Source organism: Penicillium macrosclerotiorum (assembly GCF_028827735.1).
Source record: "Penicillium macrosclerotiorum strain IBT 26536 chromosome Unknown utg000008l_segment0_segment0, whole genome shotgun sequence".
Taxonomy (NCBI): Eukaryota; Fungi; Ascomycota; class Eurotiomycetes; order Eurotiales; family Aspergillaceae; genus Penicillium; species Penicillium macrosclerotiorum.
The window spans coordinates 2494495-2515434 of record NW_026643087.1 but is presented as its reverse complement, the minus strand read 5'-3'; the positions used below and the strand labels follow the sequence as shown (position 1 = coordinate 2515434).

At 49.3% G+C, this 20940-nt stretch overlaps 10 protein-coding genes across 10 annotated transcripts; 5 read left to right on the top strand and 5 right to left on the bottom strand.

Moving 5' to 3' along the window:
• Positions 1–1518: 1518 nt before the first annotated feature.
• On the top strand, positions 1519–2918 carry N7462_009090 (uncharacterized protein; the record flags this gene model as incomplete). The annotated part of the gene is made up of 4 exons (XM_057080804.1): positions 1519–1689; positions 1744–1945; positions 2066–2422; positions 2503–2918. 4 exons carry the CDS (start codon positions 1519–1521, stop codon positions 2916–2918), a joined length of 1146 nt encoding a protein of 381 aa, XP_056931132.1.
• Positions 2919–3385: 467 nt separating this feature from the next.
• Positions 3386–4758, bottom strand: N7462_009089 (uncharacterized protein; the record flags this gene model as incomplete). Its single annotated transcript, XM_057080803.1, has 2 exons — positions 3386–3577; positions 3640–4758. 2 exons carry the CDS (start codon positions 4756–4758, stop codon positions 3386–3388), a joined length of 1311 nt encoding a protein of 436 aa, XP_056931131.1.
• A 396-nt stretch (positions 4759–5154) lies between these two features.
• N7462_009088 (uncharacterized protein) lies at positions 5155–6327 on the top strand (the record flags this gene model as incomplete). Its single annotated transcript, XM_057080802.1, has 1 exon — positions 5155–6327. The coding sequence occupies one exon, from the start codon at positions 5155–5157 to the stop codon at positions 6325–6327; it is 1173 nt and encodes a 390-aa protein (XP_056931130.1).
• A 154-nt stretch (positions 6328–6481) lies between these two features.
• On the bottom strand, positions 6482–7432 carry N7462_009087 (Dyp-type peroxidase; the record flags this gene model as incomplete). Its single annotated transcript, XM_057080801.1, has 1 exon — positions 6482–7432. The coding sequence occupies one exon, from the start codon at positions 7430–7432 to the stop codon at positions 6482–6484; it is 951 nt and encodes a 316-aa protein (XP_056931129.1).
• Positions 7433–8230: 798 nt separating this feature from the next.
• N7462_009086 (SDR family NAD(P)-dependent oxidoreductase) lies at positions 8231–9049 on the bottom strand (the record flags this gene model as incomplete). The annotated part of the gene is made up of 1 exon (XM_057080800.1): positions 8231–9049. One exon carries the CDS (start codon positions 9047–9049, stop codon positions 8231–8233), a length of 819 nt encoding a protein of 272 aa, XP_056931128.1.
• A 553-nt stretch (positions 9050–9602) lies between these two features.
• Positions 9603–11785, bottom strand: N7462_009085 (Zn(II)2Cys6 transcription factor; the record flags this gene model as incomplete). Its single annotated transcript, XM_057080799.1, has 2 exons — positions 9603–11666; positions 11720–11785. The coding sequence occupies 2 exons, from the start codon at positions 11783–11785 to the stop codon at positions 9603–9605; spliced, it is 2130 nt and encodes a 709-aa protein (XP_056931127.1).
• A 333-nt stretch (positions 11786–12118) lies between these two features.
• On the top strand, positions 12119–13005 carry N7462_009084 (SDR family NAD(P)-dependent oxidoreductase; the record flags this gene model as incomplete). The annotated part of the gene is made up of 3 exons (XM_057080798.1): positions 12119–12565; positions 12625–12763; positions 12818–13005. Coding segments are annotated over 3 exons (774 nt in total), but the record flags the coding sequence as incomplete, so codon positions are not given.
• Positions 13006–16051: 3046 nt separating this feature from the next.
• On the top strand, positions 16052–17125 carry N7462_009083 (WD40 repeat domain-containing protein; the record flags this gene model as incomplete). The annotated part of the gene is made up of 1 exon (XM_057080797.1): positions 16052–17125. One exon carries the CDS (start codon positions 16052–16054, stop codon positions 17123–17125), a length of 1074 nt encoding a protein of 357 aa, XP_056931125.1.
• A 338-nt stretch (positions 17126–17463) lies between these two features.
• N7462_009082 (uncharacterized protein) lies at positions 17464–17673 on the top strand (the record flags this gene model as incomplete). Its single annotated transcript, XM_057080796.1, has 1 exon — positions 17464–17673. The coding sequence occupies one exon, from the start codon at positions 17464–17466 to the stop codon at positions 17671–17673; it is 210 nt and encodes a 69-aa protein (XP_056931124.1).
• Positions 17674–18423: 750 nt separating this feature from the next.
• N7462_009081 (fungal specific transcription factor domain-containing protein) lies at positions 18424–20634 on the bottom strand (the record flags this gene model as incomplete). The annotated part of the gene is made up of 6 exons (XM_057080795.1): positions 18424–18901; positions 18962–19062; positions 19124–19679; positions 19718–20181; positions 20263–20392; positions 20444–20634. Coding segments are annotated over 6 exons (1920 nt in total), but the record flags the coding sequence as incomplete, so codon positions are not given.
• Between the last annotated feature and the right edge of the window lie 306 nt (positions 20635–20940).

Here is a 20940-nt window from a genome sequence, read left to right as displayed (position 1 = left end):
AAGAAGGGACCGGTGTTGATACTGAGCCGCTACACAGCAGCTCGCGGCTAATTCTTACAAATCTCAACGACCAAGGAAGAGTCAGTTTTGGCCCACCACGAACCATACTTTGATCGCTTCACGTCCTTGGCTGCTTTTTTTCTGGAGCAGCCGGCATCATTGGTCTTACACACTTTGGCAATTCACGATCACGATCGCCTCGAAGCTTTCTGAATTACGTCAAAAGGAACTAGCTACGCGGCAACTCCACCACATGGAAAAAGTCAAAGCTCAGCCCTCCGGCCGAAGCAAGTGGGGTGGAAGAGAGAATTTTGAGAGATTCAGAACGATAGCGCGGCTGTGAACGGATCTAGGTCGGAGATATCCGACCATCGAATTCCACTGGTGATCAACACAATATGTATCACGGCGATCGGTAGCCAGTCATACTTCTTGGTGTACTAGAACAGTGAATAGACCAAAAAAAAAGAAAAACTAGAAAACCGTAAAGAGCTATGGATGCACTTCATGAGATCATATATGGTGCATATTGACTCCTGCCAGGCACCATCGGGGCTGACGACCCCGGGCATCCTATACCGTGGGTGCCCTTAGCGATAGATCAAATCCGTCCCTTCGGAGACCGCACGAGCCTCTTCGCTAGGAACCCTCGAAGTATGGTTCCAGCTAGGACTTGGAAAAAAGTTGTATGACAACTCCCAACCCAGCTGAGAGACGGAGTTTCTATGAAATGATTCGTCCGTGCAGGTAGACAAATGGGGCCATTGCTCCGACCGAGATCCAGAGGCGCTTGCTGTGAAGGGGTAGAAGGGCGGCATTGGACTAAAAGGTCTCAGAGGGCGCCCCTCCATCCAGGGGAATGGGGCAATAGTTGGCGATAGTTTGGCCGGAAGGCTTCGGTAGGAATATCCGATCTTGCCTTTTGAGCTATTGCAGACGATAGAATCTCGATCGAATCGCTTACTCTGTACATGAAACATTTGCTCCCACAGTGCTCCCCTCTCGCTTCGTGTCGGGCGGTGGCGAACGTCTCCGCGGCAAATTATAGTTCACTCAATTTATTCTTAGGCCGTCGATTGGATTGATGGAATATGGTCCTTCACTGCATCCCAGTCTAGTTAAACATCACCCCTTTTCAACCACGTACGGCAGGGTGACGCGGCAAATTCATGGATGTAGCAGCCGAGAGGGCAATTCGCCACGAGCAAAATGGTCCCCTCAATTTTTGGTCATGGAAGGACTCTGGAAGGACCGTTGGCGGTTCCATTGGATCTGGCCGGCGGGTTGTTGGTTGAGGCTCCACTTTGCTCGGAATACATACTGGACTTTGCACCCTAAGCCTTTGGATCGTGTGGTAGGTACCCTTCTCCACCTGAAAATCAAATCTGATCGAGAAGGGGATCCGCTTGGAACCGAGCGTCATGGTCACGATGGCCTTGCTGATAGATGTGAGACGAATCTGCCTTAATATGGCCGCATCTCCAGTCGGTCATTTTTTGTCACCACCTCTTTCGCATCATGGGCCTGCAGGACCGCTACCCTGCCTACGGTGGCCGCGGCCCAAGTGATCTGCGCCTCGGCCTCGGCCTTGGATCAGTAGCCACTATTTTCATGATCCTGCGCGTCTATGTTCGACTGCGAGTGAATAAATTCGGGACCACAGCATTGATCCTGGCTCTTGTGGCTTGGGTATGAGTCGATCGCATCTACACTCTCGAGACCATCTACTGATATAACTCCAAGTTGCTCACGGCTATTACACAAACATTTGGTGTCATCTCAATTCTCCACGGCTTAGGAAATAGAATCACCGTGATTGAAGAAGTTGGACAACTACACAACTATCTCTTGTTCACATGGATCACCGTATTTTTTTTCAACATGGCCATTCCAACCGGCAAGGTTGCCGTGGCAGCCTTTCTGATCGAGATGAATTCTCAAGGCAGTATGTTCTTTTCTCTCGTTGCTGATTCTACGATGCCTCCGGACTATCGCGGATTCAGAGAACCCGAGGCTCTTTCCTCCTCAAAGCATTCACGCTAACAATCGTCTGCTTCTGTTGAAGACCCGAAGATCCGTCGTAGCTTGATCGCCCTCGCGGCACTGAACATCATTCTCAATATTCCGCAAGTCTTGCTCGCCTGGTTCCAATGCAAACCTCCCAATGCGCTATGGGATCCGGCTCGTCAAGACCAATGCGACCACCGCACAAGCGTACACTACAGCTATTTTGTGGGTGCTGTGGCGGCGGTTTCGGATTTCTATCTCGCAATCATCCCGGCCGCGATGCTGATTCCGTTGCGCATTGATCGCAAACTGAAATGGGGCTTGAGCTTCCTGATGGGCCTCGGTATTTTCGCTGGAGCCGCCGCGATCGTGCGGTCATGGGCAGCTAAATTTATTTTGAGTGATGACCCTTCCTGTGAGTAGCCTGCGAGCTCCCCGAAGAAACCCCAAACCCGAAACTCGAAAGAATGCGCCAGGACTAACCCGATGATCTAGACGGTGTGGGCATTCTCTTCCGCTGGGGTGAAGTAGAAGAATGGCTTGTGCTCATCTCGATGTCCATCCCACCGGTCTGGCCACTATTCCGTCCCTTCACTCACCGATTCATTAAATCCGCCAGTGGGCAGTCTCGCACGTTGGCACATTACGACCAGTCAGGATATACTAAATACGACTCCTCAAGAGGAGATCTTGCGTCCGCTGTGGCTGGCCCTGTCATCACCACCACTATTTCCATTTCGTCAACAAAGGGCGTTTCTGCCTCTGCCGAACCTGTGGGTGCATCGTCCTCGGCAGGTTCTATTTCGCGGTACGACGATGAGGAGGTGCCTGAGACACCTCACACCGTCCTGAGCGGCGCCGGTGATCCGGAAGGTTGGATGGAAATGGGCCATTATAAGAATTATTCCTAAGGAACCCAAAAATAATAATAATATATACCATTAGCTTTTCCTTTCTTTTATCTTCTGCTGTCTGTTTCAAAAAATTGATATAACCCTGATACTATCTGGCTTGTTAATGTCGGACAACCCATAAATAGCCCATAGGCAGTTGCTGCGTGAGAAAAGGACCAAAGCCTCCCCAGTGCGCTTCAGTCTATTCGCCTCGTCTCTATTTTTCTCTTTCTTGTCCAGAACCTTATTTCCCTAAGCGACCAGATCCAATCAGCTTGCATTTGTCAACAAAAGAAATCCAGAATCCACCCTCGAGCCCATGATCAATGCAATGACAGACCCAAGAGTTGGACAAACAAAACGCAGTGTGTGCCAACTGTTCCTAATTTCAGGATTGAGCACGATGGGTAGGGAGATAATTGATTTGACTGGATATTCTAGCTCCTTGTGAACTTCCTTATTCTAGTGGTTACGTGCCGAAGAAATCAGACTCGGGCCCAGCTCTCAAACTTATTAACCACTTGCAGTGTGGCATAATAGCTGAACGGCAATGCGAAAAACCAAAGACCCAAATTGATACTCGCTGTGGCAATGAGGGCAGTTGGTACAGCTTGAACTCCGAAGCCTACTGCCACACCTGCCGTCTCGATGCCCCTCAGCAATGAGCTGTATCGAATCTGATCGCCAGGCGAATCCGATAAATTCCCAATACACCAGTATATATAGTTCTCAACCATACCCTGACTGATCCTCTCAAAAGATAGAGCCCAAAGCCTTGGCCGAAGGTTCGTTGGTCACTCCAGTCCAGAACGGGGTTGGTATGCCGGTATTGGTCCTGTATAATCACGGCCCAGATCCAGGTACCACTGTTCAAGAGGGCGATTAGACAATATACCAAAACAGCTCGTGCCTTGCGGCTCCGTAGCCATGGGAGATCCACCAGGGAGCCCCCAAGCCAGGTGGCCAGTGTGCCCACCACGGCACTCATAAAACTGCCGAGGGCGCGCGATCGCACCGTGAAGTATGTGGCAAGATACGTGCCCGGGTAAGCTTGAACCCATCCGAAATACCAAAAAAGAGGCACTAGAAGCAGAATAGATTTGCTCCTCGCCAATCGCCACATGGCGTCGGCTTCATCGCGCCAATGCATGCCTCGGGGGGCTTCGATCTTGGTGCCATCATCTCTCTGCACTTGCTCGGGATTAGATAGAAAGAGTCCGATAAACAGGCCGAGACACTGGATAGCGATGAAGGCCAAATATGTTTGGTATCCTACCTGGCCACGGTGATCCACGCTATGATTGATCCCCAAAGCAACTGCGCCACCGATCACATTACCGAAATTCCGGAAAGTAAACCACGTCGCAATATAACGACCGCGTTTGTGCTGTTCCGGGTAGCCCGTCGCAATCGCTCCCTCGACACTCCAAAAGAATCCCGCGCTGATGCCACAGGTGACGGCGCCGAAGTAGACGAGCCACGTCGCTCCAGTGCGATTGTTCAAATACAGACCGGCCGCATATAGCGGGTACCCGATCGAGCCCAGTGCCAGCGTGTAGCGGAAGCCGATGGCATTGGTGACCCACGGGCCTGCCAAACAAGTGATCGTCATGAAGGCATAGAGAAGCGCATTGGCAGCGTTGACGAGATCGGGGCTCTGAGACCCGCCCACCCCCAGACCGTTCATGGCACTCCATATCCCCGGGGCACAGAAGGCACAAAGTCCCACGATCAGAATTTGGAACAGTGTCCGGCGAAAGAACGAACCAGAGCCTTCTTTGCTTGTGGATGGTGGTTCATCCCGGGTCTGGATGATAGTGGTTGGCATCCCTTGTTCGGCCTTGGAAATGGAAGTCATATTGAGACAATTTCGACCGACGACATTCATACCAGAGACTCTATTATCGTCAGCCAGATCATTGTTATATCTTTCTCTCATTCTTGCGCAGCATGCCATCTGCCGAACTCCGCATCCTGCAAGCACGCCGAGCCACGCCGAAATGACACAATCCCAATGTCTCCGTCCAACGAGACGCAAATGCCGGTGATTGCGAAAGGGGCTGCATGGGTCAATAGGGACTGCAACCCAATTGCACAGTCATTGTCACATGGATGAGGGGTCAACGCCTCGCTGGTCGTTTTGGCTGTGTGACATGCAGGCTATTTAAGCCAAGGTGTCTCTGTCTCGTCGTTGGGCCTATCCACTTCTGTCAGATGCATCTTGAAGTGCAAGATCTCTCGAAAGGATCCCACCATGGCGGCCGCAACAGATATAATTCCGATTGAAACCCTCACATTGGACGATGCGGACGCTTCGAGCGTGTCCTTCGAGCCGTTCCATCTACCCTCGTCGAATCAGCGCGTACTGGGATCTCCACATCCTCCACACACGGTGATTCCCCTCGCGCTTCGACTGGTCAACAAACATGAGAAACCAAGTCTCGATGCCGTCGTGGAAACCATCCAGGCGATCCAGCGAGATGGCACGCTGACCAAAAAGCTCGCGCGCCATGGAACTTTACTATTCCGAGGCCTGCCCATCCACAACGCGGAGGACTTCAGCAAATTCGCCCATGCATTCGGATACAGGCCGCATGAGATCATCGGCATCGTAGTGGATCGGCCTTTGCTTGCCCCGAACGTCGCACCGGCAAACGAGGCACCCAAGGAAGTTCTCATCTACAACCACAACGAGTCTCCCCAAGTCCCGCATGCGCCGGAGTACATCTTCTTCTACGGCCACCGGGTCCCTGCTAAAGGGGGCGAGTCGCCTATCTCATCATCCCTCGAGATCTTTCAACGCGCGCAGCTCGAAATCCCGGAGTTCGTCAACCAGCTCGCCGAAAAGGGGATCTTGAGCCGCGTCACCTACAAACACGAGAAACAATACCAAGGTGGGTCTACGCTGAAACAGGCGTTTGGCAAAGATATCGTCGAGAGCGACGACGAAGAAACACAGCGGCGGAAGATCGAGGCCCAGATTGCGCGGTATGGACGGGGGAAGTATACGACGTGGGAATGGATCGAGGACGGATTGATCCTGACACACCGGTTGCCGGGTATCAGGACGCAGCCTGGGACGAACTTGCCTACGCTGTTCACCGGGCTCGCAGCGTACTGGAAAAATACCCAGGTCAACGTCGGGGCACGGAAAAATGTGACGCAGCAGCTGTTCGGGGATGGGACGGTCATCCCGGAGAAGTATCTGGCACACCTGGCGAAGATTACGGACGAGGTTCGGGTGCTCCATCGATGGCAGGAAGGGGATGTCTTGGTGTACGATAATATTATTGCGCAGCATGGTAGACAGCCCTGGGAAGGTGAGCAGACAGATCGGGTGGTGCTAGCGAGCCTCTTTGACGGCGAGAGCGTCCCTGGTCCATATGGATTTGGTGATTGGGCTCAGGTAGTGCAAGCTTTAGGTTGAAATCATAAAAGGAGTAGAGAATGCAATGGAGAAATTGCTGATGCAAACTTGTCAATATGTATCAAACAGACACTGGCAATCCCAGAAAAACACTACAAAACGCCAAAAAAAAAAAAAAAAGAAATGACGGGCTAGATCTCCAGAAAGGATCCTTCTAATCCGAGTCCAAACTCGCTAGAAAGCTCGCCGAGGGTGCAAAGAAGACCGAGCCGGTCAGTGGCTTCGAATAGTCAAGTATGCGATCATGCAAGCCCGGTGGGTTGCCCACGAACATGCGTTCTAACATCTTCTCAATGACCCATAACCGCCGGGTGTACCCAATGAAGTAGGTCCCAAACTCTGCGGAGCCAGGCGATCCGAAGGGCATATTGTCCCGCAAAATATCGTGCTCGTTTCCGTTCTCATCTTCGATAGTGTTCAATGTCTTGTGGGATTGCTGGCCTGACTCCGCGTCGTCGAGCTCCACATTATCGAGCTTGGTGCGTCCAATGATCTGCTCTTGCTGCTCAGTCGACAGCATTTTCCAAGTGTCCAGATCGTGTGTATATTTCTGCACCACGATGTAGCTACCGCCCTGAGCAGATGTATCTTCCTCCGCGACGAGTATGGATGCAGGCACCGCAGGCCCCACTGGATTCGCCGTGCCGTCGACAAACCCGAGCAGGTCCCGAACATCAAAGTAGCGAAAGCCGACTGTTTCATCGACGAGTGCGACAGAATCTCCCAGTTGGTCCATCAACTGCCGCTCAAACTCGAAGCAGATGTCCCTTCGCTCGGAACGGATGTGGAACAGCAGATCCCCCGGTGTCGACACTGCAGTGTGCTTCTGGCCCTTCACCTCCCTGAAAGGATGTAGCTCGGCTGGCCGCGGAAGCTTTGTGAGCGAGTCCCAGATGTTGCTGCCAATGCCTACCGTGCAGGCGAATTGGGCATTCAGATCGCGGATCGAGACATTCTTTGCGAGGCCATCTAGCCCGGCGAGGACGCCCCGGATCGTAGAGATCGAGTCCGGTTTGTTGGTCGCAGACACGACGAGGAAGGTCGCGGATTGCGTCAGGGGTGCATCGACACGCTGGGACTCGATTGGTACACGCTGACTGCTCATCGTAGCTACCGGTAGTATTGAACGTCTATGTTTTTGGCAAGGGATGAATCGAGGTGTCGTGCGCAGTCCGTTGGACATGAACCGAGTTAGTGGGGGACGTCGGCTCTGTCTTGGGGTCAAGAGTACAGTTGCTTCCGAAAGGCCTGCAGATTGCTTATGAGGCCGTAGTAGACTCCGAGATGTAGTGTTGAAGCCTGTCAAGAAAGACCATGCCACTCTGCTCATGATTCTGCTGCGGTGAACTAACGATCGAGGTTATGAATCTTCAGAGGGGCTCGCCAAAATTGGAGACTCCAAGACGATTATTTTACCGACGAGATGATTGGCGGCCATTTCTTCGGGTCGACTCAAACCGAGCTTCCTGTTCGACGATGTGAAGTGGTGGGGAATGCACATGAAGTATGATGCCGGGGTGATGAGGTCAGACCGCCGCAAGCGGAGCCCGCGCCCGCGTTGGGCGAACGAACGGCCACAGCGTTGGACAATTGGCGGGCCAGAAGCCGACTAGCATGAAAATAGTAATACTATTTGATCAATGAGACCGCGGTGGTTGAGAAATGCCATATTCCAGACCTGTCCTCAGCAGGGTTAGAGATTTATTAATGTATTAACGTACACGCTGACACGACCTATCAACCGACTGGGACTATGAATACGTTGCCGTACGGACTCCCTACTCTTCTACCCTTGCAACAATAGATGCTATGGGAAATCCGGGTGGTAGAATGTGTAAAGAACTCAAATGCATATTCGTGACAAACTACAGGTACCCGCTGCTTCTGACTCGGAGATCCGCAATCACCGCTGAGTATATCCACCATCAACCATCAATGCTGTTCCAGTCACGAACGAACTCCTTCCGCCAGCAAGATACAACACTCCATCAGCAATCTCCTCGGGTCGTCCCATGCGTTCCATTGGAACAGCAGTCGCAACACGCTGGACCATCGCTTCCAAGATCGCCGGCGACTTGGTGGTAAGCGGTGTCTCTGTGTATCCGGGGCAGATTGCATTGATGCGCAATCCGTCTTTCGCATAGTCCTCCGAGGCCGTTCGCGTGAGCCCTATGACGGCATGTTTACTTGTAGTGTATGCAGTCGATAGGGTGATGCCTGCAACACCCTGAATAGAGGAGAAGTTGACAATAGAGCCACGCTGTAGCGGCCGCCCATCAATGCTGGATTTGATCGGCTCCTGCTTTAGCATGATGCGTGCCGCAGCGCGAAGCACGAAGAATGTCCCCGTCAAGTTGATATTAAGAATGCGCTCCCAGTCAGCAGTCTCTGCAAAGGCCGCACCGCCCTGGTGCTTCATGGCGATACCCGCAGCGTTGACAACATAGTCCAGTCGGCCAAAGGTCTTAGCTACATCCTGGACAACTTGATCGACGCGATTCTCATCTGCCACATTGGTCGGATAGATTTCGATACGGACTGGAGTTGTTTTCCCAAGCTTCCGCTGTGCCTCCTCGATATCGGCTTTCACTTTGACCAAAGCCTCTTCGGTCAGGTCAAGCAAAGCGAGGCCAGAAGCACCTTCTTTTGCGAAACCCAAGGCACAGGCGTAACCGATTCCAGATGCAGCGCCCGTGATTAATGCGATGCCAGAGACGTCCATTGCGGCAATCAATCGTATAGACTGTAAGAAGAAGTGAAAAGGAAGAGGAGTGTGTGCTTTTGATTCGAGGAAGAGAACCTATCATTATGAACTGTGAGATGACTTGCAATATATAAATAGAAGACTGCAAGGACTGTATATCTCCGCAGCGGGGTTGTCGGGGAAGCTTGCCCGATGCGATCGCGGCATTGCAAGTGGACTTATCGCCGCGCTGCCAATTTGAAACCCGCACAGCATGGGGCATCAACATGGAGTTACACGGTGGATCCAAGTCAATAAAGAGATACAATAGATAACAAAAGAAGGATATCGGAGGTTAAAAGAGGGGCTTTGGGCTAATAATGTAACTGTAAGGAAGCTCCAAAGTACAAAGACAGAATTATCATCGAGATGAGTAGAACGTTACAAAAACTAAGCCCTAAACATACACAGCATGCATATAGGATGCGCATTATCAAATAGAACCACCAAGCGCCGACTACCTAGATGCATAAACGACCAAAAAGCATTCTCCCAGGCCACTTGCATTGTAAGAAACTCCAATTCCCCCACATCACTGTTCAAAGGCCTCCAACTGTATGAGATGATCTTGCTGCAGCACCGGGAGCGCTTTCTTCATGAGCTCCAACCAAGTTAAACTATTACCATCATTGCTGCGTTTTTCGCTCCAAATCTTTCGGATCAAGTTTAAGGTTTGTGTAAATCCAGAAAGACCACTGCGATCCGCTGAAGCTTCAAACCACGTCGAAAATGATTCCTTCACATCAGGATCTTCTGCCTCGCACGCGGCAATAAAAGCAGGCCAGATAAAGCCCGCAGATCCGTGAACGACGCTCGAGTCGGCATACTCACATTGAAGAAGACAGTCGCGCACTCCGACTACTTTCTCCTGTAGCATTGACGCGTTCAGATCGTAGATTCGTCGGTAAAAGTATATGGCGAGTGCCAACCGCATAGCTTCGAGCATATTCTCAAGAATATGCTGGTCGATTGAGGAGTGATGATGAGCAAGTGGAAAGGTAGCTTGGCTAGGACGTTGAATATGGTTGATATAGTCCTCTAATGCTTTAGACCGGCTGATGAAGTCTTTAAGATTCAGACCATTGGATGCCGGTTGTTGCTCAGTTATATCCTTTTCAGTTCCAAGCCGGATGACCAAGGAGAGAAGCAAGAGCCATGGCTCTGGAATTCCAAAGATCTCCACATAGAGGGAGGCAGAGAATAATCCAGGCCGTTCAAGGTGGAGGTCGTTCTCGCCCTCTTCCTGATCTCGAACTCGTAGCATTTCCTGGCTCAAGTTCTTCCATTTGTAAAGACGAAAGGATAGCCCGTCAACACTGGCGGGTGCAAGCCCACTGGACTCAATTGCTAGACGGACATGCTGGCGCTGGTAAGAATTCGTACCGCAGATGAAAATGCTCTCGTGAAACATTCGCTCAAAGACATAACAGTGATGGAGAAGTCGTACTTTGCGTGACTTTTTGCGCTTGAGTCCTCTTACGCGGATGAACTTTTCCGCTTCAAGAAAGAACCCTTCGGCATGGTCCCTGTTTCCAATGAATGTAGATATTTGAATCATAGTGAGAATGGCCATTAGTGTTGTTTTATACTTAGCAGCTTTGGGTATACTGTAGGCAGTCATCAACATCTGCTCGGCATATTTCTGGGCCTTTCGAAGGTATAATCGTCCCTTATCTAGCCATGACTGTGATCGAGAAACGCCACCTAAGCTGAAAGCACTAATGGCCAAAGTCCCAAAGAAGGTACATAGACTGGCATGGCTCAGCTGTTCTCCTAGAGCAAGTGCTGCCAGGCAATCTTTTGTATGTGGTATAAAAAGTACATGCCAGGGCGTCTTCTTATGTCGAACGGATGTCATAAGGCTGAGTACATTGGATGAATAGTATTTCAAAAGAAAGACAGCATCCTGTGGAACAGATTGGATTGTGGATGGTGCTGATGTGATTGAGTTGGGCGAGGTGGAAGAATGAAGAGAAATGTCTGGGAATAGCTCGGAAAATTGAAAACCCTGTGAGGATTCTAGCGAGGCATCATTCAGATGGCCCTGGTCTATTATGAGGTCCAGGAGATCTGAGGAGTTAGGAGTGGGGCCCTGGCTCAGTGGTTCAAGAAGCGATTGCATGAAACCTGGCGATAGCTGAGAGAAGCTCGAAGTGGAATCAAATGCATCATCAATGGAGATCTCATCCTGGGGAGGACTAAGAGCGGTGGTTCGCTCAGAGTCGTCAATCGGCAGTGTTGGGATAGAATCGGCGGGTACGTTGATTTGCAGATTCTGTCTCTGGTGCGATCTGAACACTCCAAATGGACCCAGGGAAATTTGAAGAGGCTCAGATAGTGAACTAATCTCACACTCCTCGTCAATGCGAGAGAGTATTTGTAGCGTGTCCTGAGGTGGCGCGGTTGATACCAGCCACTGACTCATCCGCTGTCGTTCGTCTTCTGTTAGTAAGGGTCGTCGAAAACGTAATCTTTTACATGGATTTTGCGAATTGAAGAATATATCTTTCTTGTAGCCGTCACATTCCAATCCAAAGTATGTACACATGGCACAAGCTGGGCGGCCTTCATCGCATTTGACATGGCGGCCCCGACACTAAGATTGAATTAGCTGGACGATCATTACGCTATCGTCGGCGAAAGGCGTACCGTCGCACATCCCGTGAAAGATCGAGTGTGCGAGTTGGAGGCGACACGTTCATGAGTGCCTGCCATTCTGCAGGCAGTGGATGTGCGCAAAGAGACTGCATCCCGATGGCCAAGTAAGTCATCTCGACAGGGCTGCGGGGAAATGCGAATGCCAAGAAGTGTGGGGTGTAGATAGTGGAAGCTTTCCTGTTTCGCCAGAGCGCGGAAGCTTGCCTCTTTGGTGCAGGGTATACTTGCCTCATGTTTAGGGGGCAAAGAACCAACCATGGTAGATTTATATAACTCACAACCGCACTCCAGAAGATAGGCATTAGTATCCCTTCAATTGAAATATTTAAAGAGCAATTCCCTGTACTTCTGCGCATCTGAGAGAAAAATGACATCCTTTGAGGGCAAAGTGGTAAGTCCAAAAATATTCGGAACGCCAATGACGTGTATGGATTTAATGTAAACAATGTGCGAAAGATTGCGATCACCGGGGCTGCCTCCGGGATGGGCCTCGCGACAGCGAAACTTCTTGCTTCTCGAGGAGCGATCGTGTCATTAGCGGATATTAACGAAGCGGCTTTGAAGACTGCGACCGAATCCCTGACGGGGAGCGAGAGGCACATGTACTCGGTGACCGACGTGAGAAATAGCAAATCGGTTGATAGATGGATTTCCTCGACCGTGGAGAAGCTTGGTAAACTTGATGGCGCAGTCAACATGGCCGGCGTAATTAGCCCAGCTAAGTCCATCACCGAGGAGACCGATGAGACATGGGATTTCAACTTTGCCGTGAATGCCCGCGGTATATTTTTCTGTCTGAGGGCCCAACTACGAGAAATGGGACCGGGTGGTAGCATTGTGAGCCACAATGATCAAATTTCTGGCAAATATACGCCGTCACTAATCCACTGGTTCAGGTATCTACAGCCAGCGTGTTCGGTCAAATGGGCTCACCGGGTGTCGCGCCGTATTGCGCAAGCAAAGCTGCAGTAATAGGACTGACCAGGACGGCTGCAAAGGAGAACAAAGACATTCGAGTCAACTGCGTTTCCCCAGGTAAGTGGGAATTCCCATGATCGAGAAAAGAAGATGCTTATCATCGTTCTTCAGGATCTGTGAATACCCCCATGTCCCAAGGTGAGAACCCAGAAGATGTCAAAAGAGGCTTGCAGGTCACTGCCCAGAAACGACGAGCAGAACCAATCGAAGTTGCCAATGTAATTGCATTTCTGTTGAGTGATGATGCATCATTCGTAACAGGCGCAGTCTATAATGTGGACGGTGGATGGATCTGTTGAAGTACTTACTAGGTGAACAATACCAGTTCAATTTACAGGCAACAAGATAGAGAAATATTGAGGTAAAGGATTGTCATTACATAGTCCAAAACTGATTGCTCGGAAATTAACTTAGTAATTTATAGTCTATAGCTGCGATGCCTATGCTCAAGTGGTCCAAGTAGGAAGCTGAGTAATAGTAAAGACGATGTCCTATTTCTTACGAGAGGAGTAACGTAATTCACTAGCGAGCTGGCCATCAAGGCAAAAGACAGCAACAGTGGGTCTTCAGCGGTTTCCCGATACCTGTCACATGAGATTGAGAGAATTTGTGAAAGGCAGCCAGAGGCGAACTTAACGGAAGATAGTGTTGGTCGTTTGACGGCGAAGACTGGCAACCCGTTTATTAATGCTGCGACAGCGAGTCGGTTCATTCAATCTGCTGACGATTCCAATGTCGAGGAACGATTGGAAATCCTTCTCAAGAATTCTAACAACGAAATCTCACCAGAGACATCTGTGGAAGCAACTTATTCGCATATCCTAACATACTACTTTTCAGGAAACCAAGCAGGGATGGATGTAGAGACCTTCAAAGCAGTGCTTGGACCGCTAGTTGTTCTTTTTGATACTCTTTCCGAAACAGCTTTGGTCAAACTTACTGCTCTTCCCAAGACACAGTCTCCGCTGTCTTGAGCAAGCTGGTATCCATGATTAGTGTTCCAGAAGATAAGAATCAGCCACTGCAGTTCCTCCATCTTTCCTTCCAAGAGTTTCTTCTGGACGCTTCACAAAGCACTATCTTTCGGGTGGACCAAAAAGCTATCCGTGCTTTGATGGCTCAACGTTGCATTGGGTTGATGTCGTCCAGTCTCAGCCAAGATATCTGCAAGTTGAATGCCCCCGACGCAATGGCTGCCAATATTTCCATCGAGAGAATCCGACAGTATCTCCCTATGGAGCTCCAATACGCCTGCCTTTATTGGGCTCAGCATATTCAGGAAGGTGGGGTATGGCTCAGAGACAATGATGATTTCTATCAGTTTCTCAAAAAGAAGCCCAGATACCGTCTCCTACCTGGAAATAATAAGAGGCAGAATATATGTGCGCGGTTCCCTCCTTACGTCCCTAAGAAAGATATACTGATGATTTTCACCATCGCTACCTATCTAGTTGAATGAAGGCCTTCGCTTCGATTATTTTATCAACGATGTACGGCTGTTTTTTCTTCGCCATCAGCCAGTGATATCCAAGTTTCCTCTCCAAATATACCTCTCTGACCTTATATTCACACCCATATCCAGCCTAGTGCGGGGGACCTCCAAGGAAACACTTTGTCCTGACATACATTTGTCACCAAGCATTCAGGGTGGATGGGGGGCTTTAGAGCAAACATTTGAGAAGCCGAAAGCAGTATACAACACGAAACTTTCGATGGATGGAACTCAGATTCTTTTTACCCGTTCAAGATCTGTCGAGAGATGGAGTCTCAAGAGAGGTCAACATGACCAAGCTATTGGCCTTTCCAAAGAAGGAGTGGGCAAATTCAATATCTCACCGGATGGAGCCAAGCTAGCTTTGATGTAACGAGAACATATCGAAATCTGGGATGTGGCGACAGGTAGTGGAGAGCGAGCACTTGACATTTCGAGCTGTGACGGACAGCCCATCAGTGTGATGTTTTCTTCTGATGGAGCGAAAGTAATGGCGGTAAAAAGGTCGACGAAACTGATACGGTATGGGTCTGGATCTGGAACGCGACTACCGGTCGGGAAGAACATACTTTTCAGTATTCGAGAGAATTCATCGGTAAAGTGCTTCTGTTCTCTGATGTCACTCAAATGGTAGACGGTGGAGGCACAATTCGAATATTGGACGTATTCAGTGGAGAGGAGGTCCTGCAATTCAAGCCACGGGATTTATTTCATAACTTGCTTCTTTCGCAAGACAATACCAGCCTTGCAATGTCAGTGCGAATGCAGGTGCACCTCTGGGATACGAAAACGGGCCAACGTCAAAAGTCATCAAATTCCATGTTGACCATTTCTATTTTAGATTTTTCAGTCTGGCCTTTTCTCCCGATGGTACTCGGGTCGCCGCATATACCAATTTCGTTATCCTTATCGGAAATGTGGTTACAGGTAAAATCGAATACGCGCTCACGAGCCCTGGGTACCAACTTGAGTTTTTGACCTTTTCTCCCGATGACAGCCATGTGATCTCCACGGACGAGGCTATCCGAAGCTGGGATTTAACCATGAAGCAAGAGCCACGGTTCCTGATGGAGGAGCCTTTTCCATTCCGTTCCGTCTGCCTTTCTGGTGATGGGAATACTGTTCACGAACGGCGATGGGTCTGTTTCCATTCAAAACGTGTCCACCGCCCAAATTGAATGTGAATTGAAACCCGATTCCCAGGAGCCGACCTTTAAAGCAGTCCTATCCCATGATAGCTTGAAAGTGGCCTTTAGATATCGCCCAAGCGACTCTGATGACGAGCAGTGATGTGTTGAAGTAAGAGACAACACCACGAACCGAGTGGAACACCAATTCGGGGATCTTCTAAATATCCGTACCTTGGCTTTCTCCGTAGATGGCACTCTCCTGTTGGCCTCTGATAAAAGCAATACTTATATCTGGGCCCTTCCTCCTGGGCAGAGAATCGCCACCTGGGATGGCTATTCTAGTTCTCTCTCGGCTTTCTCCTCGGATGCATCACAGGTGGTTCTTTTGCTATGGAAAGAACTTCTGATTTTCTGGAACGCAACTGGACAGGCATGGAGAAGGATCCCTGTAGATGATTCATACGGGCTATTCAATGGGCTCGATCAACGCATCGCAGTGACGCCGGATGCAAGTCATGTCTTGACCGCTCGTAAGGTCACAGCAAACTTTTTAGAGGCTGACAGCCGTCTAGTCAAATGTAAAATCGACAACTGGTCATTTCTTCAACTTGCGGATAAGCTCATGTTCTCGTCCGACGGTTCCCAGATCGTCTCCATCTCACGGCATAATATCTGCATCTGGAACAGCATAAAATCAGCTCTCCTTCGAGTATTCCGAATCCCATGATCGTGGGTATATCCTCTGATCACACTAAGGTGGCTGTTGTTGAACAATATAAGTACAATATCTGGATTTGGGACCTCCCCAGCGCGTATGTCGAGCACACCCTGGTGGGACATCAAAGCTGTGCACGCGATGTGGTATTCTCCCTTGACAACTCGAAAGTGGCTTCGGTGTCTCGAGAGGGAGCATTTATGGAATGGGATACGGCAACAGGTCAGCTACGACACTCCTTCACTTGCGCCGCCCTCCAAGATACAGAGAGCCATATGGCTTGTTCTCCGGAAGGCACAGTGGTGATCTTCCCCATCGCAGATGGCTCCATCGGCATTTTGGACGCGGCCACGAGTCGCGAGAGACATATCATGACAGGCTCTCCTTCCCCCATATGGCGTTTACAAATTTCGCCTGACGGCTCTTGGTTGGCTTTTGCTCTGGACGATACGATCCGGGTCTGGGAGGTCGCGACGGCCCAAGAGAAGTATAATCTTCGCACCGATTTTCATCGGTCAACATATTGTCTTGATTTCTCTCTGGATGGTTCCAGGCTAGCGTCAACATACGATTCAGACATAATCCATATCTGGGATTTGAATACGGGCAGTCTGGATCACACAATCTACCACGAATCCACTTCCCGGTCGATCGCCTTCTCCCCTGATGGCACCCAAATTGTGTCGAATCACCACAAGACCCTAAAGGTATGGCAACTAACAACCCACGAGGAAATCTCTCAGGCTTTCAAGCACTGCTGGCCTACCATCAAAACATTGCCGTTCTTGCCGAGCCAATTCAACTTGATGGCCTGGACGGGTACCAGCAAACGGATAAAACGCTGTTCTGTACAAGGGGTTCTCCGCATTTGTGAAGATCAAGTTCAGGGTCATGATGACTTCTATTCAGTCGACAGCTCCACAGAGTGGGTGACGCATAATGGCTCCAAGATCCTCCACCTCCCTTTGGATATGCGACCCAGAGCGGTCAATGCCAGAGGGAACCATCTGGTCCTGTTATCTCTCCAAGGGGAGCTAGCGACTCTGAAATTCAAGTCCCGTCGCAATACGGCCCTCTCTTGACAGCAAATAAATACCGCGATCTCGGTCCGTGGTACTCTCAGGGAAGCGTCTGGTGTCTCCTTTTCACATTTCCCTCTGCATGATTAAATTTTTTCCAATGTCGTACTAAGAATTGATGGAATAGTGGGAGGAATCAATGGCTTCATGTTACAAATTCTATACTTGATGACGCCTATCTGCTCTGCAATGTTAATCTCCGAATATACGGAGTCGATGGTCCAAATGGTTCAAAGCTCAGGTCGGCAAATCGCCAGATGAAGTACCAGGGGGCAGGAGCGTCTGCGCCTTCCCGTGGAGACGCGGGAGTTCCTGAAGTTTATCGTCAGGGTGAAGCGGGAATGTTGCACTACTACCGAGAACCACCACCTAGTCGACACTTAGGCCTCACCGAGTCTCCACCAGGCCTGGCCCTCCTGCACCAAGATGATTGCAATATCCCCGTTCTTGGCATCGCTACCCCTCCAACTGCCTCGTCCCGGCAAGTTAAAGATCCCCGTTCCCGCGGAGCTGCTACTGGCAGTCCTCCCGATGGTGCTGCTCCTCCTTAGGACTTCATTGATGACTCTGCACAAGATATTTGCTTGGTACAACGAGAAGAGATCTCCCATCTTTGATCAGCGGCCCAGACATGATCAGTAGAACTCTGCCTTTCAGTTCCACTTTGGGATTTGAAGCACATTCCAGCATTCGTGGACCGTAATGCCCAGTCCGAGGACTTCGGTACAATGGCGGAAGACTTTCCCGAGCTGGCACTCCTCCAGCAGAAGTCTGGCTCATAAAATATGCTGTAGACAAGATCAGCCATTGTCGAGTAGACACCAAGTATAAGGGTCATAACAATTTCTTGGACCATTCGGAAGGTTGCTTCTTGAATATCCCCGTACTTTGCCATTCTTGCCATATTATGAGCCACGTATCTTGTGAGAAAAGCCAGAATCTCTCCATAAGATATAATCTTCCGGCCTACATATTGCAGTGGGGAAATGGCAGACGAGGGGTGATCTCTGATTAGAGGATATCTTTCCTAGGACAGTCTTTTCAGGATATAGCTTCGCATCTCCGATAGGGAGAAAATCAACTTTTACACATATTTCGCTGCAGCAGCATCTTTTTCCTCTCTGAGAGGCTTCCTTCCATCTTGGTGTGGTTTGTTGGCTGGTTCGCTGATCTATCTTATTCTGCCTGCATTCGCAGGCTTGCCGTAGAGCGCCCCGGTTCACTATGAAAGGGGGATGGCATAATCATGAGGTAACGTCAAGAGCTGGCATTTCAAATGTGTATTACAGTGGACGAACCGGTCAGAATGGAAAAAGGAATGGATCAATTCCGGATTGACCATCAGTGAGATACTCTGCTGTCCATGGAGAGATTCCACCGTCTAGAATGTCCATCATTGCCAGATCAGTAAGGTCCCAGTTTCCGGCATTTCCAGTTGGTCGTAGCTGGGAGAAGTTGTTCCACGCCAGTGAGGGATTGTGCCGTTGCTGATCAGGCAAATAAAAGGGACCATCAATGATAGAAGACCTGTTGGAGAACTCAAATGTACGTGTTTGAGCATCTGTATGGAATGGAGCATTTTCTGCAGACCCATTGTAGAATTCTTGTCGAGAAGTCTTGGAAGTGGAAGAAGCAGAGATATGGATGATTGCTGACGGAGATTTGGATGATGTTCGAGCGTCCTTTTCGTGCAGGGCGGTCCTTGCCATACGATATATTGCAAGTGGATTCAATATATTTTCCGGTGATTCTTGTACCGTGGACCCCGGCGTCGGTGAACTTGATTTTTCAAGTTAGTGGGATTAGCTTGATCCAGAAAAAGGAGAGAGGCAAACTTACATTTCATCGTCTTGGTCTGTATCGCGTGGATTTGCCATGGTTCCTTGTGGTAAATATGGTTTAATGCCCGCCGTAGCCATCATCTTGACAACGGAAATATACTAGATGAGATCATATTAGAACATAAGACCAAATGTAGATATTTTCGATCAAGAGGCATACGCAATGTTCTGCCGTTGCAACGATGGGCCTCATATGCATTAGAGCCTCCGCATTTTTTTGCACCAGCGCTAGTGTGTCTTGAACTTCACTTTGCTCGAGGCCTCTCGACATTTGTTCATTCAACTTGAGAAAGTAAAGCATTACCTTGGTACTGTCATGGGTAATTATACAAAACCAAGTATCAGTAAGAACCTTGACTCCATGCCGCAATCCTTCAGAAATGATATTTGAGACGGCAAGAGCATTGTCAAAACACGCTCTTCGGCAGTCATCCAGAAATTCCTGTTGATTAGGCGGGAAAGAAATGCGCTTTTGAATACGAAATAGAGTTGGCATGCCGATACGATAGAGGTCAACCAATGTTTGGTGGTATGTACACCACAAAAGGGTCAATGCACCAAGTTGGGATGATTCCTTGCGAGCGTATATTGCGCCCGGGTTCCAGATCAAACTCTGTGGTAGGGATGCCTTCCATGAGTCAAATTCTGCCGATAGCTGTGAAAATTCCGAATCGTCTTGCCATGGAGGTGCTGAGTTATCAAGGTGTTTCACATATCTAATATGTTGACAATGAGAAACGGAGAGTTTGATCACTTGCGCAGGAAATAGACTTGCCGTAGAACTTTTTTCCGACTGCTGACCAGACGTATAAAATATGCCTCAATTCCCATGTTTTGAGAAGGGTCGGTGGGAACTTGCTCTTGAAGCACAAAATTGACCACCTTTCCGGCCTCTAAAATTTCAGTGATACAGGGTATCCCTAAAGAGAAGTTATGCGTGTGACAGGGAAGCTGGATTTTCAAATCACGGTCTTCCAGCAAGGTTAGCTGGTTGACACCACTTCCCACCCAACTATCCATGACATAGCAACTCCACATTAAACGGCGCCTTGCCTCATTGACGATGGGGGTCGAATCCTCTTTGAAGCATAGCAAGTCTGCAGAACTCTCAAGATTCAGTTGTAAAGCTTGCGACATACGAGCTGTTACACCACTCAACATAAATGCACTGGCATAGCTTCCTATTCGAAGATCGTGTTCGTATAATAGAATTGCAGTCTTTTAGTTCGCAGTCAGTTTTTTCTCAAACTTCCAAATCACATTGGTCTGTAGAGATCTTGAAAAAAAGGAGATTCTTACCATCAATTTTTCAATAGACAAGTCATCTAGGTCCACGAATAATCGTGCTTTGGCAATCTTGGCCCACTGACTCCCTGCCATGAGAACAGTCTCTGGAGATAATTGAGGAGCATAGTTGAGAGCATACAACCTAGGCAAAGATTAGTAAATTAATTGAATGAAAGAATAAATAGTTACTTACTTGGCACCCATTGCACAAACGACGTGTAGAAGGGATTCGCTATTCCGGCAACTTTCGAGATCCTCATCTAGATGCTGCATGAAGGAAGGCTTGTGAATAAAGCCAAAGCAACGCAAGGGATGGATGTGAGTGAAATATTCCCCGATTAATATCTCAAGGCTGTCTCTCTCTGGTAGCTCTGGTGCATAGAGCCTTGGTCGCGTTAATAGTATTTCTGGGGTGGCAAGGCTTCGGGATAGGAGACGCACCATGAAAGTAGATTCAAAGTATCTCCTCCCTGTTCTGGTAATATATTCGGCGGATCTCGTGAAATAGAGTGCACAGGCAATGTTTGGGAGCTCAAACTGACAGGTTGCTGCTCTCTTCTACCTGCAGGGAGGCATGGAGCAGACTTCATTTTGATCTTCTTTACAGGATGCTCAGAATCATAATCACATTTAATGGCTTTCCGCGAGCATCTCATACAAGTAGAGCCGCCTGAGCATCTGGCTTTAGCC